At 46.2% G+C, this 19,089-nt stretch overlaps 1 protein-coding gene and 1 long non-coding RNA gene across 4 annotated transcripts in view; both read left to right on the forward strand.

The window, feature by feature from the left end:
* The window catches only part of dclk2a (doublecortin-like kinase 2a), a 463,722-nt gene extending 461,678 nt beyond the window's left edge, over positions 1 to 2,044 (forward strand). For all 3 annotated transcript variants that reach the window (XM_038791969.1, XM_038791970.1, XM_038791973.1), the window contains one exon: positions 1,132 to 2,044. In XM_038791969.1, coding sequence (XP_038647897.1) covers positions 1,132 to 1,296 — 165 coding nt within the window. In that variant the 3' untranslated portion in view covers positions 1,297 to 2,044. The remainder of the gene's footprint in view (positions 1 to 1,131) is intronic.
* A 1,701-nt stretch (positions 2,045 to 3,745) lies between these two features.
* On the forward strand, positions 3,746 to 6,564 carry LOC119963213. Its single transcript, XR_005460053.1, has 3 exons — positions 3,746 to 3,951; positions 4,331 to 4,332; positions 5,202 to 6,564. It is a non-coding gene; the product is annotated as an uncharacterized LOC119963213 (long non-coding RNA).
* The last annotated feature ends 12,525 nt before the right edge of the window (positions 6,565 to 19,089 follow it).

The raw sequence follows: 19,089 nt of genomic DNA on the forward strand, positions 1-19,089 counted from the left end.
AGGCCCACACTCCTGTCCTATCCCAATAACCCCAATTAACCTGCACATCTTTGTGACACTACGTAAAATTTTATTATGACTAATCCTCCTAACCAGCAAATCTTTGGACTGTGGGAGGAAACTGGAGCAACTGGAGGAAACCAATGTAGACACGGGGAGAACGTGCAAACTCCCCAGAAACAATCACCCAAGGCGGCAATCGAACCTGCCGCAATGAGGCAGCAGTACTAACCACCCTGTCACGCCCTAATATATAACTCTAACATTTTCCCAATGACAAATGCTAGGCTAACTGACCTATAGTTACCCGTTTATTGTCTCCCACTGCTGGCAAGATTTTAATCAATGTCTATCACAAGAAAGCTTGATCTGCCGAGCCTTTCTATTCAGCATTTCATGTCTACTCAAGACGTTGTAATTCCCTCAGAATGACTTGAGCCGTGTTCTTTTCTGTATAAAATTCTGCATTCCCATCACCCGGTTCTTCCCATGCCTGAACCGGTCAACTTCCAATTCTCATAATCAAATCATTCATCATCCCACCATAATCCTGCAGTCTTTTCCAGGCTTAAATCCTTGCCTGAACACAAAACTCTTCTGCTCATTGTGCTTCACTCCACCATTGCTGCCCTTTTTCAGTCACTAAGGGCCTTCTCGGGATTGGAACAGATTGGTGAGTAATCAATTTTCTTTGCTTTTATTTCTTTCCCTAGCTGGAAATGTAGTAATGTGTGTATTACACTGTAATGCATTGTCAGATGTTTACACACTCATGGAGTGACAACACCTGAGTGTAAGACTGTCTTAGTATGGTCAAAATGATGTACACCTCCATTTCACTAATCAAATAGCTCATTAGTGTATCACCTATCTACCATCTAAGTTGTAAGAGACTGGTTTCATAATTTGCAACAAAGTCAAGCTACATTGAATTCAGTATGTTACCCTTCTTAGTCATACCATCTATAATTTGGAATTTCAGAACTTTACAAACTCACAAAGACTTCTTTAGTGTGCTCTTTCTCCTTATTTTGCAATTCCAACTTAATCCCATAAGTCATATGCTCAGAACATCAAGCCATTCTATATTTTGTACGCTCGCTCATTCTCTCTTTTCTTTTTCTTTTCCAGTACACAGCTCTCGATAAAGAAAGTCAGATATTCAGTGGTAAGCCCCACCGAGATATTCAAGGAGTTGGTACAGAGAAAAAGTCTCAGCCCTCCCTGGCCGTGGATGTTCCCATGTCTGGGTTCATGACCTTTTCCCCTATATCATCTGTGCCACCCCCTGTCTGAACATGCCCAGCAGACTTGATACAACCACACCTCAAGCAAGTAAAAGTGTCCTGCAAAGCCTGGCCTTAGAAACATCTCCATTTAAAACATCTAAGATTTAAAGAGGATCCACAGCGGAATCCATTTTAAACAAACGTGCTTGTAATGCGTATCAAAATATGTTCTGCCGTCCCTCCCTGCTACCTGAATTGTATCCAGCAGCCTCAGAGTTCATCAGCACAGACGTGAGTGAGATAGAATGCTGACCCCGGAATGTTGTCGGAAATGGATTTAGCTGCTGTGTTACTGTACAGTACTCCATCAACACTTCCACTTTTCAAATCCTCATCTGTTTCAATGGTAGAGCTCTCATTTGCTCATAAACACTGTGCTCTTCGTGGATAACATCTCGTGACCTGCCCAGTACTGGATAAAGAAACAAGATGCATAGTCAAAAATAATTTGCAATTTCGTGTTGCAATTAAAAATTCCCCTTTCTGTAATCTGGTTCTGAAAAATCCTCGGGCAGATCCTCGGACAGAGTAACGCTGAACACTGTTTCTCTGGGGGATTCCAGCAATTCTGTGCCGAAATTGCAGCAGATCAGGAGGCACACCGTCAAATCTCAGTGTCATCAATGAGCTGATTTAAATAGAGGCTAAATCAGCACAGGGCTGCTCTAAGTTGGTGTATTTCATTTCTGGTGATTAAGTATATTGTGTATACTTCATTTCTGGTGGCTCCTTGTGAATTAAATGTTCTTAATAAGCGAGTCTGTTGATTACACATTAATGGAGAACCCAGGCTTTATGTTAGAAAATACAGTAATTAGTTACGTTCACTTTACACTGAAGCAAGTCCTCTGCTAAAGTGGGCTGGATTCTCTGCTGCCAGAAGTGGAGTTCCCAATGCGGCGGAGAATCCAACGTTGGGCAAAAAACAGGATCAGCGCACGTTCCAGTGTTCCGGTCCTCCACTGGCGGCAGCATCACGTTTCGAGCCCCATAGCAATGGGAGGATGCAAATTAGTCATTAAGACCCATTTGCATCCTATTAATGGGCTGGGCACCATATTCTCCGTGCCCAGGTGATCTCCAGTCCTCTGGGCCGGGATTCACAAGGGTGAGTATTGATGCAGGCATTTACAAGCGTGGCCTGACATGGTGGATCTTGTAGTGTGCCAAGGGGAAAAACACTTTAAGGGAGATGCCCCCAAGTCCACCAGTCGGCCACCCCCCCCCCCTCCCAACACAATGTGAATCCTGCGGACCCCATATCCACGAGATCCCCCCACCGCCCCCCTCACCAGAGTCCCCCCAATTACATAGACCCCACCCAAGATTCCCCTGGCTGGGAGCCCACCCATAAGAGGTTCCAAGCAGGGGTCTCTTTTGGGGTGCTCAGGAGGGGTCTCTCTTATGGGGGAGGTTCTCTATAATTGGGGGATCTCTGATAGGGGTGGGCTGGCAGGATTTATATTATGGGGTGGAGGGTGGCCCTCCAATAGACTTTGGGGGCAACTCTCTACAAGAGTTTACCCCTTGGCCCATCGCGAGTTCCACCACTTCAGGTTCAAGTTTGTAATAACCTACACCAATTCTCGTCCGCGTGAATCGTGAGCCAGAGATTCACTCAGGCTTGAAGAATATGGGGCTGGATTCTCCGGTAGGCGACACCAAAAATGCATTCGGGGGCGGCAGCGCTTTTGCACCACATATTGACGGCCTCAGGACATTGCCTGAGGCCTCCCCTCCTGCCTATGCTCCACCCCCAACCGGTCGAGTTCCCAACGGGGTGGGTCTCTCATGGTCTCACCTGTCGGGAACCCAGCGTGGCAGCTGCGGACTAAGTCCCCTAAATTCCCCACTTTTCGGGGGGGGGGGGTGGCGCACAAGGCAGGCAAAGGGGTGGACTATTTTGCGGCCCGGGTCCGCGAGCAGCCGGCGCCATGTAGCACAGCATGACATCTGCAGGCCACAGATCCAGCAATTCTCCAGGGCACATCGGCAGCTAGAGCCGGGTGTCTACGCTGCCGTCCTGCTAGCCCCCAGCAAAACGGGGAATCGGTGCCGTTTTGCGCCAGTTTTTCGGAGAATTCAGCCCGAGGTGCCTGTCTCGTTATTACGATGCCAATTGGTCTTAAATGATCCATTTGGATCCTCCTATTGACATGGGGCACGAATCTTGTTGTTGCCATCAGCAGGGGCCTGGAGCATTGGAAGGAGGCACTGGTCCTGTTTTTTTGCCCAAGGTTTGATTCTCCGCCGCATTGGGAACTCCACTACCGAGGGTGGGCGGGCGGCAGAGAATCCAGCCCCAGATCTGCTCTGAGCCTTAGGAGTGTGAATTCTGGGGCAGCACAGTGGCCTAGTGGTTAGCACAGCTGCCTCACGGCGCTCAGGTCCCTGGTTCAATCCCGGCTCTGGGTCACTGTCCATGTGGAGTTTGCACATTCCCCCGGTGTCTGCGTGGGTTTCACCCCCACAACCCAAAAATGTGCAGAGTAGGTGGGTTGGCCACACTAAATTGCCCCCTTAATTGGAAAAAATAATTGGGTAATCTAAATTTATAAAAAAAGGAAAAAAAAGTTTGAATTCTCCCCAGGCACTAATTTGTAAGGGGTGGAAATGAAGAGAGATCTGAGGTAACCTTTTTTTGTGTGGGGGGTTTCTGTGGGTACGATCCAAGTATCATTACTTATAAAACTGACTGAGGTGCTGTGATTGAGTGGCAGGAGAAAAAATGGAAACATCAGTGTGTGTGTGAATAAATTCAAGCCTGCAGTGACATTGAGCCATAACTAACCAAATGGTGTTGGGTTCCATCCAAGCTCTTAACTCAGTCGGTGCGGGAGGTGGGGGCAATGCTACATTTCATTTCAACATCTTTAGGCTAGAGAAGAGAAAAATAAAACAGGGTTCCTGCTCCTGATTGCTTTCCAGTCACCTCAGTTGGATGTGTATTTGCAGAGATTGAGTAATGACTGGATCTTACTCAAATAACATGTCCAAACAAAGTTCAATGATCTGCTAGCACTACTCAATTCCATGTCTAGTTGTGAGGAATGATCATTTGGGTGAGGTAGCAGAGGATACCTTGCACTCGTGAAACCGTTTCCCAACACGATCCACTGCCTTCTGGACGGGAGCGTGAGGAAGCAGAATGAAAGGAATAGGGAAAATAATTTAAATACCTTATCGATGCAGAGTTGGCTTAGCCTGGATTGCAGCATTTGGGGATGTGCAGATTCACTTAAACACATCCACAATTTCCTTGAGTCTTCTTCTGCTCCACCACCGTAACTCCAATGGGAACCCCATTCATGCAGGCAAATGGGATTCAGCCAAAATGAATGCACTGGAACAGGAGTAATCCCAAGGTAAATTGTGATGATCTTGGACAGAATTATCCGGGATTAAAATAAAACTGGATATCACTGCAGTTCATCAGCTAATTCCCACAGGACATTCAGCTCTGAGGTAGGGTATCTGGCAAAACTCTGAGCCGAGTCTAGGAAGTGGAAATCAGAAGAAGACTCAACATTGGAGAAGCTGAATTTCAAGTTGCAATCGTCAGGAATTTGGGAGCATGTTGGCTGCCTCCTTTGCTGGGCTGAGGTAAATAGCATTTGCGGCTTCTGGGTGCTGCAAACTAAACAACCATATCCCATTTCCTGCAGAGGGGAGATGTTTCCGGTTTGCATTTGAGACACTTGCTTTCTTTTCAACTAACCCCCAAACTATCCCCCTATTTCGGAAAAGCCTCTGTCCTGTCCTGCCTGTTATGACTTACTGCAGCAGAAAATGAAAATATTCTTTTTTTTTAAACAAACATTTTATTGAGGCATTTATGGTTTTATAACAAAAAATATAAGTGTAAGACCCCACCCAACAACCATACCCTGCCAACATTGCTTATACACACAGTCCCCAAGCTCCTCTGTCTCTTCTCGCAGTTGTAAGGACCGCCATTATGAAGTCTGCAAACACACCCACACCCCTCCTTACATTGTGCTTTCAGACATCAAAGACTTCGGGATCTGGAGCTTTTCATTGACATTTTTCAGGACAGAACTGAGCTGTGATCGCCCCTTTGTTAAATAGCCTGTAGGTCTGCTGTGATTTGTGTCCACATGAAGTGTAAGTCATTTGGTAGTTAATCAGCATGCATACAGATGAAGAAGTTTCTGCAAAGGACCTTTTTGAACCTAATGCATGTTTATATATATTATTCTCACTGTGGGTGAGCACCCTATACAAGGTAGCTACAACTCTAAAACATCTAGCGTTCATGACATTATTATAAGTTGTCATTGTCTCCTCTTAGCTTAGCTGTCTTGATCAAGGCATTGGATAAAGTAGGTGAAGCACTAGATATAACAAAGGCTATGGGCCCTGACAACATCCTGGTCATAGTACTGAAGACTTGTGTTCCGGAACTAGCTGAATCTCTAGCCAGGCTGTTCCAGTACAGTTACAATGCTGGCATCTATCCAACAGTGTGGAAAATTGCCCAGGTATGTTCTGTTCTCAAAAAGTATGACAAAACCAATCCAACAATTACCGCCCCCATCAATCTACTGTCAATCATTAGCAAAGTCATAGGAGGTGCTGTTGACAGTGCTGTAAAACATCACCTATACAGCAATAACCTGGTCAATGACACTCAGTTTGGGCTCGATACCAAAACCACTTTGCTCTATACCACGTACAACCTTCATAAACATAGACAAAATAACTAATCTGAGAGTGGCTGCACTTGACATCAAGGTAACATTTGACCGGGTGTGGTGTCAAAGACCCCAGCAAAATGGAAGTTAAGGGAATCAGAGAAATCTCTCAACTCGTTAGAGTCATACCTAGCAGAAAAGAAGATGGTTGTTGGAGGCCAATCATCTCAGTCCCTGGACATCGTGGCAGAAATTTCTCAGTACAGTGTCCTTGGGTAGTTATCTGCTGTTGCTTTATCAATGGCTTTCCATCCATCACAGTCCCTGACCATTCCATAAATATTCAGCACCATTCACAGCTCCTCAGGTACTGAAGCAGTCCATATCCATTTGCAGAAAAATCTCATAATATTTAGGCTTTAGTTGATGCGTTGCAGATATCTGAGCAGCACAAGTGCCAGGCAATCACCGCCCAACAAGAGAGAATCTTAACCATCTCCCCTTGACATTCAATTGCATTAACATCACTGAATCCTCCTACAACAATATCCTAGGGACTACCATTGACCAGAAATTGAACTGCATCAGCCATATAAATACTGTGATGTGGAGAAGCTGGCTTTGGACTGGGGTGAGCACAGTAAAAAAATCTTACAACACCAGGTTAAAGTCCAACAGGTTTGTTTAAAATCACTAGCTTTTGGAGCACTGCTCCTTCCTCAGGTGAATGGCCTTTATTAGGAAGATATTTGTCGTGATTCTTGTATCCAGAAAGGGTTGAGATATGCCTGGAATTCGTTGAGTGCTTTGCCCAGTGTTGTATATAACAAATGCATCCCTCTTTATATTGACAAAGAGTTTTTGTTTCAAAATGCATAGAGACAAATAAACATACTTTGATTTAAAGATTGTTAATTTTGTTCACCTGTGGAAGGAGCAGTGCTCCGAAAACTAGTGATTTGAAACAAACCTGTTGGACTTTAACCTGGTGTTGTAAGACTTCTTACCATATAAATACTGTGGCTATGAGAGCAGGTCACATTCTGAGGAGAGTAACTCACTTCCTGACTCTCCAAAGCCTGTCCACCATCTACAAGTCACAAGTGTTATGGAATACTCGGCACTTAATAATAATAATCACTTAAAGTCACAAGGAGGCTTCAGTGAAGTTACTGTGAAAAGCCCCTAGTCGCCACATTCTGGCGCCTGTTTGGAGAGGCCGGTACGGGAATTGAACCCATGCTGCTGCCTTATTCTGCATTACTGCATTGTTCTGTGGATAGCACAATCGCTTCACAGCTCCAGGGTCCCAGGTTCGATTCCGGCTTGGGTCACTGTCTGTGCGGAGTCTGCACATCCTCCCCGTGTGTGCGTGGGTTTCCTCCGGGTGCTCCGGTTTCTTCCCACAGTCACAAAGATGTGCAGGTTAGGTGGATTGGCCATGATAAATTGCCCTTAGTGTCCAAAATTGACCTTAGTGTTGGGTGGGGTTACTGGGTTATGGGGATAGGGTGGAGGTGTTGACCTTGGGTAGGGTGCTCTTTCCAAGAGCCGGTGCAGACTCGATGGGCCGAATGGCCTCCTTCTGCACTGTAAATTCTATGAACAAGCTACCTGTTTAGCCCACTGTGCTAAACCAGCCCCTATACTGGATGAGTGCAGCTCCAACAAAACTCAAGAACATCCAGGCTGAAGCAACCCGCTTGATTGACACTCCATCTTAAACATTCACTCCCTTCACAGCAGTGTGTACCATCTGCAAGATTCACTGCAGGAACTCATCAAACCTCCTTTGGCAACAAGTTCCAAATCCTCATACTTTACCACCCAGAAGGACAAGGGTAACAGATAACTAGAAACATCACCAACTGCAAGTTTTCTTCCAAGCTACACGCCATCTTGACATGGAACTATATCACCATTTCTTCACTGTCGCTGGGTCAAAATCCTGGAACTCCCTCCCTAACAGCACTGTGGATGCACCTACACCATATGGACTGCAGCGGTTCAAGAAGGCCGCTCACTTGCAACAAGACAGCTGGTCCCTGCTTTCAACATGCAAATCCAATAGAGATTATGTCCTAAAGGATTGTTAAATCACACTGAGGTTATCTACTTTTCAATTTCATCTATATGTGACTGGCAATGAAATGAAGGAAACATTGACTGCAAATTTGCTGGTGACTAATTACTTTTCCAAAGGATTAATGCAGGAAGGATTTTGTTTATATGCACAACGCCTTGTCGTACTTGCATAGATCTGGACACATGGTTTAATTTTGCAGCAATGAATTAATTCCCCTGTAAATTAAGTGGCTGACTCATTACCACAAGTAACACCGTTCTGCATGCAGTGCTCAAAATTAGGCCCATGACATGATGGATTTATAAAGATTGGCTTTTACCCAACTGAAAATGTTCAGTGAGTTCTCACTTAAAACACCAGCAAAATTAACAATCTTTAAATCAAAGTATGTTTATTTGTCTCTATGCATTTTGAAACAAAAACTCTTTGTCAATATAAAGAGGGATGCATTTGTTATTTACAACACTGGGCAAAGCACTCAACGAATTCCAGGCATATTTCAACCTTTTCTGGATACAAGAATCACGACAAATATCTTCCTAATAAAGGCCTTTCAGACCGGGCTTATCATGTACAAGTCAGAGAAATGTGACCAGCATTTGTTGGAACCATGTTCAACCTCATTGAATGTGAATAAAAAGAATTGAGTTTTATTTATTGAGGGTAATTTATACAAGGTATTTATATCTGCAATGACTGAAAAAGAAATGCACTAATCTTCCAAATAATTTTGATCTTTTTGGCTATTTAGCAGATTCTTTAGCACTTGTCCCATTGTTACAAACTTCAAAACAAGCAGTTAGAACAGTTTGGGGTAAACTATTCTGCACATTACACAAACGGATGACAATTCTGATACTTAACTCATTCCCCACTGTTTGGCACCTCATACAATGAAGTTATTGATACCAGGTAGTTGGGTGGTTACAGCTGTGGGAACATCTAATAGCAATGTAGTTAATGAATTAAGGAGATACTGATCAAAGCATTCGTGTAATAGATAGTGAATTCTCAATTGACTATCCTTGGCAAATTATTCTGTTGAATTCTAGCTAATTGTGGTATCTTGTCATCAGCAGTCGTAGAAAACTGTAAGAACTGGTTCCTTAAACAGGGACTGGAATCAGCTTTTCCTTGGTCCTGTCTTCTGTTCTTCAGCCCTGATACTAGTTTCATTTTTGTATTAGAGATTCATACAATAAAAGTTACTCTTCCACTACATGTCATCGACTGTTTCTTTCATTGAAGTATCTATTTTAAACACATCTTGGGCTGGATTCTCCGTTCGCCAACGCCGAAATCGGGAAATGCAAGCGGGCGGAGATTAGCTTTTGACGCCGAAATCGAGGTAGACACCGGTTTGACACCAAATGGGGATTCTCCGGTCCCCAAAATGCGACATAAATGCGGCGCTCGCCTCACAGCCTGAAATGACAGTAGGCATATCATTAGCGGACCTGACGCCCAATACTCCGTGGCCTCCGTGATTCAGCGTCTCGGATGGGCCAATTTCCAGACAGCGTGTTTCTCTTGTGGTTTTAAAAATCACGAACTGGCTGCTGAGCGAGAGAGAGGAGGTAGGAAGTGGGGTGACTGCGGGTTGCTGGCCCGGTCACTGGCCGTGCTGGCTGCGGCAGGGGGGGTTGACCTGCCGGAGGAGGAGAGGGTGGGGGGACAGGCCGAGCAGCCGGGTGCCCCCCCCCACCGGAAAGGGGCGGTGCCCAGGCACCGACCGCCATTATGGTGGCCATCTTGCTGACTGCCCACCCCAGCCCCTGGTTCTACACAGTGACACCAGCTACATGGGTGCGCCCCCAGCCCCTGAACACCCCACCCAACCAGCAGCCACCCACCGGTGGACCACCCAGGGCCACACCGACGGTAGCTTCCGGTGAGGGCAGTGGCAGCCAACAGTGCCCCTGGCAGCAGGGATGGGAGCCAGGAGCGAGGGCACCGACGGGGCGGGGGCGGCATCTGTGGTGGGGCCCGCGGTGCCAAATGGGGACCGCCGTGTAGCCCATGGCACCTAGTTGGGCACAGGAATATGCTAACATGTTTGCCTTTAACCCCTGCAGAGAATAGTGGCTTTTGGACATCAACCTGCGATTCTGGCCTTCGTGGTGAAGGCCACAGCCTTGCATGCAGCCCTATAGCAGGGAGGCCACTCAGAGGGGAGGCTGAGGCTGCAGCAGAGGAGCAGGCTGCAGAGTAGCAGTTGGCAGCCGCTCAGGCTGGAGGACCACCCACCTGCCAGGCCGAGGAGGAGGTGTCAAGGAGACGCTGGATGAAGCCCTGCTTGTACCGCAACCACATGTCATTTGAGGGCTTCCAGACTGGGCATGCAGACGGAGACTCCGGATGAGCAGGGAGACTGTCAGACATATCTGTCAGATGATGGCACACATGGTACCGCATGGGTATGGGGGATGTGATGGCCACCCTCGGTGTCTACATGATGGAGTCCTTCCAGTCGCCGAGTGAGGACTTGTCCGGGATTTCACAGGCATCGGCACACGTATGCATCAGTGCCATCACTGATGCCCTGTATGCCCAGGCGGAGCGGTACATACAGTACCCTGTGGACAGCGCCCACCAGGATGCCCGGGCAGCGGGGTTCGCTGCTGTCGCCGGAATGCCCTGGGTCCAGGGGGTGATCGATGGCATGCATGTCACCCTAGGCCCACTGTCAGATAACGCGCCTCTGTACACTAACAGAAAGGGGTACCATCAGATGCGGATTATGCACGTCTGCGCCCGATACCAGGGCAGTGTACATGATCTTTTCACCTTGGCACACTCGATGATCCCTGACAGTTCCCCTCCCCCCCCCCCTCCCTGGCTGCTGGGTAACAGGGGTTACCCGTTGTGGTCGTGGCTGATGACGCCTATACGGAGGCAACGGACCGATGCAGAGACCTGCTACAGTGATACCCAGACAGCAACCAGGGGTGTTGTCGAGCAGTTCTTCAGGCTCCTGACGATGCGCTTCAGGTGCTTGGACCGCTCTGGAGAGACACTCCAGTACGAGGCTAGGAGGGTCGTCCGCAGCGTGGTGATCTGCTGTGTCCTCTACAATGTAGCCCAACAGAGGGATGATGTGCTGGAGGAGGATAGGGAGGAAGGGCAGGTCTCGTCAGATGAGGGGGAGGGGGGACAATGAGCACGACGTGGGGGCTGGCCAGGCACGGGAAGCTGCACTACGCTATCACCAGGGCCAGCGTGCACGTGCTTCACCGACTAGGGGGGAGGGGGGTCGCTGACCCAAACCCCCTCACCTCACACACCACCAAACCATCCGCATGCACACCCCCTCCTCATACATATATGCGGCGGCTAAGAACTGGGGGCACTGGGTTGGCAGTGACAGCGGGTCTGGTACAGGGGATGGAGGATGATGACAAGCCGCTCTGCGATGAGCTGCATGCTCCACATTGTTTGACAATGTCTGACTCATGCCCACAGCAGCACCTTGCACTTGGGTGACCCCTGCATGTGAGCTGGCCAGTCCATCACATGTTCTTTCGAATCGCTGGAGTGGGGATGGTGGGAGGGGGTGGGGAGAAAGCACGGTCCACCCACAAGGTCTTCACCCGTCCTCCACGCCCCACTCCCACTGGCCAGCACTGACCGTCCCACCCCCCACACCTATCAGACAGAGCACAGGGGCAGGTTTCAACGGTGTTAACAAGTCTTTATCATGAAGAAATATCTTCAGTCTGTGCCCGAGCCCCTATAACTAAACTGCCCTGCACCCGTGCCAACGTAATTGGTGTCTAACTTTCTGGCCTTATGGGCCCTAACACTACACCCAGGTGGTTCCCCAGATGGTACAGCAGGAGTGGAGGTGGACTGCTGAAACATCTGCCCTGCGACTTGGGTCCCGATGGCGTTCGTCTCCTTGGGGGGGGGGGGGGGGGGGGGGGGGGGGCAGGCCTGGGTGAGCCCGGCTGCTGCTCGGGCGCCCCGGGTGGTGTGGTGCCACCTTGTTCTGCCCATTGCCCATCAGATGTACCAGGGACAGGAGGGGAGAGTCTGAGGTGCTGCAGTGTTTCAGCACCTCCCCTGTTGAGGGTCACTGGCACAGGCCCCAGCAGCTCCTCCTCCCTCGGGGTGTCCGATGTTCCCCGGGCTACTTCATGGGGTGCAAGTGGAGCCATCCCCTGAGGCCACCCCGGCACCTGGTGCTGCCAATCCTGGAGGCCCGCTCTGGTCTCAGCAAGGGGTCTGCCCGTTCACGGCTATGGAGCTCAGGGAGTGGCCGTCTGGGACTGCACCACATCACGCTGTGACTGTGCCACTACACTGACGGTCTGTGCCACATCAGCCAGTGTGTGGCCGCGTCCCTGAGGGTCTGTGCCACATCAGCCAGGGAGTAGGCCACCTCCTTCTGAGTCTGCGCCACGCCGGTCGGCGCCTGGGTAATGGCGCTGATGCTCTCAGCAATGGCCTGCTGTGACTCGGCCACGCTGAGGAGCAGGCCTTTCCTGGGCCTCAGCCCCGCCTGCACAGAATGCCCCAGGCCTTGCACACTCTGACCCCTATCCAACACTGTCGCCCCATTGCCTCCACCGCGGACGGCACGTGTGCGGTTTCGGCCTGGGTGGCACGCAAGTCCGGCACACCCTGCTCCTGCACGTGGATGGACTCTTCCACATGCGCCCGCAGGTGCTGGACGGCAGCCGTCATCCCCTCCCGTAGTCCCCGGGTCTCTACCTGCATCTGCACTGTGGGTGGGAGTGGATATCCATGACCATGGGGTAGTGTCCATGTGTTTGGGGGGTGGTATTGCCCATGGGTGGGGGGTGCGGGGTCCCACAAGCACACTTAGAGATTGGGTCACCCTTTCAAAATGGCGGCCTGATCTCTGAGTTCTGCTCCCCAGTGGCAACAAAAATTCTGGGCAAGAACTCCAAGCCTCATTACACCCAAGCGTTACAAGGCCGGTAAATAGCGGGAGAGGCCAAAAGCGAGAGCCACGCCAGGTGCCAAACAGTTTGCGATCCAACCAGCTAGCTCCCGTAGGCGAATTCGGAATCTCACCGTAGCGTGGCGAGAAACCAATTATCACCACTTAAGCCCCATTTCCATACAATTAATGAGAGCCACCTGCCATCCAATGGCCTCCCCAGCAAGTGGTCACGTTGCCGGCCATTGATACACCTTTTTCAAAACGTGAACCTGGTGGAAGGGTTTCCGTGGGGAGCCGTGGAAGGCAGTAGCAATCTTTGCGTGCAAGCAAAGAGACTGGGGTGTGCTGGTCGTACCACCCCAGTGCTCGATGGGAGACGAGGGACACCCGCCTGGGTGTGGTGTTATGGGCCAGAGTTTAGAGAACCCCAAAGTGTATCCTGGAGTTCACCTGACCCACAACTTTTACTAGATTGTGGTATGGGGAGCACACACCCCACTCTACAGGTGTGGTACAGCAGAAATCGAAAAGTATTTTTAAAGCAAAACAAAGTTTATGTTATGAACTCAAGTTAACCTTTTTAAAACATACAGTGAAGATCTTAGCAACCATTAATTCAAATACAACCCCCAAAGAATACAACACTAAGTAATCCTTTAAGCTTTCCTTTTAACATCCATAAGACTTTAAAAAACCTTTTTAACAGAAGCACATCAGGTTTAAATTTTCTACTGAGAACAGTTATAACTCTGAATTCACCAAATGATCAAGAAATAGTCTTTACATGGCAGAGAGAACAACATTACACATTCTGTGGCTGACTGCAGCTCCAACACTGAAACAAAACCAAACAAACACAGACACACCCAAGGTTTTCTCTAAGTGAAACTAAAAGCTGACAGACAACCCAGCTCCACCCACACTCTGACATCACTGCAGTAATAAACACCCATTTCTTAAAGGTACACCCATGACAGTTATTCTGCAAAAAAAACACTAATTTCTTAAAGGTACTCTCAAATGACACCTCTCCCCAAGAAAAAAAATAAACCATCAACTTCAAGATGGTTTTATTTTTCACCTTTTCACGATCCTTTAAGAAATACACACAGTAAATAAACTTTTCCGTTTCAAAAAACAACACATGCAAACAGGTACAATAATATAGTCCATTTTGTTTGTTCTTCCTCCTCCAACCGAACCTGCTTCTGTTCATCACATTCGTGACAAAGCATCGGCTATCGCATTTTCTCATCCTGTCACATGTACTATTTTAAAATTAAATGGCTGTAACAATAAACTCCAGCGAAAGAAGCTTGCATTGTTATTCCGGAATCGCTCCAAAAAACGTCAATGGATTATGATCAGTGTATATAATGGTGTGAGACGGATTGCTGGTCACATAAATGTGAAAATGTTGCAAAGCCAGCACCAAACTCAAAATCACCTTCTCAATCGTTGAATACTTTTTCTGGTGAGAATTCAATTTCTTTGAAAAATAACCAATAGGCCGCTCTAGCCCTTCGTCGTCATCTTGTAGAAGCACCGCACCTACGCCCACATCACTCGCATCAACAGACACTTTGAATGGTTTGGTATAATTTGGGATGGCTAACACAGGAGCAGTGGTTAACACAGCCTTCAGGCCATCAAATGCCTATTGACATTCCGCTGTCCACTGGAGCAAGTCCGTCGGTGGAACGACCACACTGTTAAAATTCGGTACAAATTTCCGGTAAAATCCACTCATACCAAGAAATCGTATTATTTCCCGTTGTGTCGAGGGTATCGGAAACTCTCAATAACTTTTGTTTTCACATCCCGTGGGACCATTCGACCCTGTCCAATTGTATGGCCAAGGAAAGTGACTTGGGCTTTTCCAAATTCACTTTTGGCTAGGTTTATCACCAAACCCGCTTCCTGAAGTCGATCGAATAACTCCATCAGATGTTTTAAATGTTCTTTCCATGTCTGCCTGAAAATTACCAGATCATTGATGGAGTTATCCACACAATTGGGTAATCCTGAAACAACTTTGTTAGTTAACCATTGAAATGAGGCTGGGGCGTTTTTCATGCCAAATGGTATAACTTTGAATTGGTATATACCATTTGGAGTCACAAAAGCTGAAATCTCCTTCGCCCTCTTGGATCAAGGTATCTGCCAGTAACCTTTAAGTAAATCCAGTTTGGAAATAAAAGGTGATTGTCCCATTTTCTCAATGCAATCTCCAAACGTGGGATAGGATAAGAGTCCGTTCTTGTAACTGCATTAACCTTTCTATAGTCCACACACAACCGTTGGGTACCATCTGGTTTAGGTACCGTCACTATGGGTGGGCTCCATTGGCTGCAACCCACTTCAATTGTGCCATTTTTAAGCATACTCTCTATCTCTTTGTTAACCTGTGCCAATTTTAAAGAGTTAAGTCTATATGAATGTTGTTTGATTGGAACAGCATTTCCCACATCTACATCATGTATAGCCATTTTAGTACCTTCCAATTTATCTCTACAAACTTGCCCACGTGATATCAATAACTCTTTCAAGTCAGTCCGTTTTTCCTCTGGAACAATTTATCCCAATTTTTAAGAACATCCTCATTTTCCAATTTAATTTGAGGTATGTCAAATTGACAGTCATCTGGAATTGGTTTGTCACTTTGAGTTAGAATCATTAAAACCACCTCCTTTTTCTCTTCTTCCCATTCAAAGTACCTTTTAAGCATATTCACATGACACACTCGGTGAGTCTTCCTTCTATCTGGTGTTTTGACCACATAATTCACCTCACTTAATTACCATTCAATCTGATATGGTCCACAAAACCTTGCTTTTAAAGGCTCACCTACCACTGGTAACAACACTAAAACTCTATCTCCAGTGGCAAAACTACGAACTTTGAATTTCTTCTCTGCGACCTGTTTCATCATATTTTGTGTAACTTTTAAATGTTGTCTAGCCAATTGACCTGCTCTCTTTAATCGTTCCCTAAAATTTGCCACGTAATCCAATAATGTAATTTCTGATTTCTCACTCACCAATTTTTCCTTAATCAATTTAAGTGGACCTCTTACCTCATGACCAAAAGTTAAGTCAAAAGGACTGAATTTGGTTGACTTATTAGGTGCATCCCTAATTGCAAACAGTGCGAATGGAATTCCTTTATCCCAATTCTCTGGATAATCGTGACAATAAGCCCTCAACATTGTCTGTAACGTCTGATGCCACCTTTCTAATGCTTCCTGCGATTCTGGATGGTACACAATTGATTTAAATTGTTTTATTCCTAAGCTTTCCATAATTTCTTTGAATAACCTTGAGATAAAATTGATCCTTGATCCGATTGTATTTCTGTTGGTAGTCCATATCTAGTAAAGAATTTAAGTAACTCCTCCACAATCTTTTTAGCTGTAACATTATGTACTGGAATGGCCTCTGGAAACCTAGTAGACACATCCATTATAGTCAAACGATATTGATTCTCACTTGTCGTTTTAGGAAGCGGTCCGAAGCAATCAATTAGGGACCTTTGTGAAAGGTTCCTGAAATGCTGAAATGGGTATTAAGGGCACTGGTTTTATCACTGCTTGAGGTCTCCCTATCACTTGACATGTGTGATATGATTGATGAAATTTAACTGCATCTTTATGTAGTCCAGACCAATAAAAAAACATTTCTATTTTAGCTTGAGTTTTCCTTATTCCCAAATGACCTCCCACTGGAACCTCATGTGCAACTCGCAACACCTCCTTTCTATAACCGACTGGCAAAACTACTTGATGACCTTCTGCCCACTTTTCATCCGCCTGCATATGTAACGGTCTCCATTTTCTCATCAAGACGTCACTTTTACGGTAATAACACTCTGGTATACTCTCAGATTCCTCTTCCGTATATGCTTTCTGATACATCCATTTTATTTCCACACCTTTCTATTGTCACTACACAATTTTCCTGAACTAAAAATATCCGCTTCATGCTCCATCTGTTCTTGTTCTTTTTCAACCATCTGATCAAAAATCGTTTCTGATAATTGCACTTCAACTTCATCTTCACTCTTTGATTTCTCCTCTTGTCTTAACCTGTGACTTTGCGGCCTTGTTACTACACAATCCGGAAAAATCACAGGATATTCGACCTTCAACACTTCAGCTGTCTGATTTTGCACTGGCTTATCAACCACAGTAGGCATCACTCCCACCTGTGATCCAGCTTTATCATTACCCAAGATTGACTGTATTCCAAGACAAGATAGTTTCTCTATTACTCCTACTGCCACTTCACCTCTCTTCACTGGACTTTCCAACCTTACCTTATATAATGGAACACTACTCCTCCACCCTGAATTCAACATATTACCACCTTTTCTGGCAATATTCTTCCCAAACTACATGATTCCTCATCTCTTACCATCAAAGATTGACTAGCTCCCGTATCTCTTAAAATTGTGACTTCTTTACCTGCTCCTCCTGATACACGAGTAAACGTTACCCACACAAGTAAATTCTTTAAAGAGATCTGGCACCTTCTTATCAATCACCTCTTGATCAGGCTGTACAATCTTTTGCACCTCCTTCGCTTCACTTGGGCTTTCCTTTACCACTTTAAGAAACCCCACTGTCTTATCCTGTTTTACCACATCAGCCTACCCAATGCTTTTTGTCAACCACCAACACTGTGACTTTACATGGCCTAGTTTATTAGTGAAAACATTTGAAACTTTTCACGTCTCTTCCACCCTCCTGGATTTCTTTTTTAGTCTGATGTACACTCTCTTTATGATCTCCCATCAGATCATCTTTGCCTCTACCACTTGAGTATTTCTCATGTCCCCAGTTTCTCTCCCTCACAGGCTGAAACTGATGTTGGAAACCAAGCTTTGATTTATGAACTAATTCATAATCATCTGCCATTTCTGCTGCTATCCTTGCAGTTTTAACCCTCTGCTCTTCCACATGAGTTCTCACTACATCAGGAATTGAATATTTAAACACCTCCAAAAGCATAATTTCTCTGAGAGCTTCATACGTTTGGTCTATTTTCAAAGCCCATATCCACCTATCAAAATTATTCTGTTTGATCCTTTAAGATTCTATGTATGTTTGACTAAATTCTTTCCTTAAATTTCTAAACCTTTGTCTGTAGGCTTCAGGCACTAGTTCATATGCACCTGAGATGGATTTGTTCACCTCCTCATACGTCCCAGATACCTCCTCCGGCAGTGATGCAAACACTTCACTAGCCCTACCTACCAGCTTTGTTTGAATCAGTAATACCCACATGTCCTGTGGCCATTTCATATGTTTAGCTACCTTCTCAAATTAAATGAAAAATGCTTCTACCTCCTTCTCATCAAACCTTGGCAATGCTTGGACATATTTAAATAGACCCCCACCAAGCCTTCAACTATGACGCTCTGTCTCACTATCCTCGTCACTATCATCCAACTGTATGTTTCTCTTTACGTCTGCCAATTTTAACTGACTGCCATGTTTCCTGGCCATTTTCTGAAGTTTAAACTCTCTCTCTCTTTATCTTTTTCCCTGATCTGTATCTCCCTTTCTCCTTCTTTTTGTTCTGCTCGTGCTATTCTTTCTTTTCTCCTTTCTTCTCTCTCCTTTTCTTTGTCCTGTCTCTCTCTTTCTCTCTCTCTTTTTCCTCTCTCTCTCTCTTTTTCCTCTCTCTCTCTTTCTTTTTCCTCTCTGTTTCATATTCAAGCTGCTTTAATTCTTTCTCATGCTCCATTTGTTTAATTTGTATCTGAATTTTTGCCATTTCCAATGAGTCAAACTGTATCTCAGGCCACTTTAAATGCTTAGCCACCGCCATAATTACCCCATCTTTTCGCATTTTGTCAGGTAATGTTAACAGCAATGTTTTTACCAAATCTAACAGTCTGCTTTTAGTCTCTGTCCATAATGTACTGCATGTGACCATCTCCACTCCCAAAAACTTGAGAGCCTCAGAAAAAGTCATTGTCCACAACACACTCCCTACTTAAACTAGAATACCACACCTGAAAAACAACAGTATATGCTCATCCCTCACTGTCTTTAAGTTCACTAAGCCAATCCAATAGATAGACTTTTATCCACCTTGTTTAATTTGCTGTACAGTGCCCCATTTCTGAGAGTGCCAACCCTCCCGA

The sequence above is a fragment of the Scyliorhinus canicula genome, chromosome 3 (assembly GCF_902713615.1).
Source record: "Scyliorhinus canicula chromosome 3, sScyCan1.1, whole genome shotgun sequence".
In the NCBI taxonomy this organism is placed as follows: Eukaryota; Metazoa; Chordata; class Chondrichthyes; order Carcharhiniformes; family Scyliorhinidae; genus Scyliorhinus; species Scyliorhinus canicula.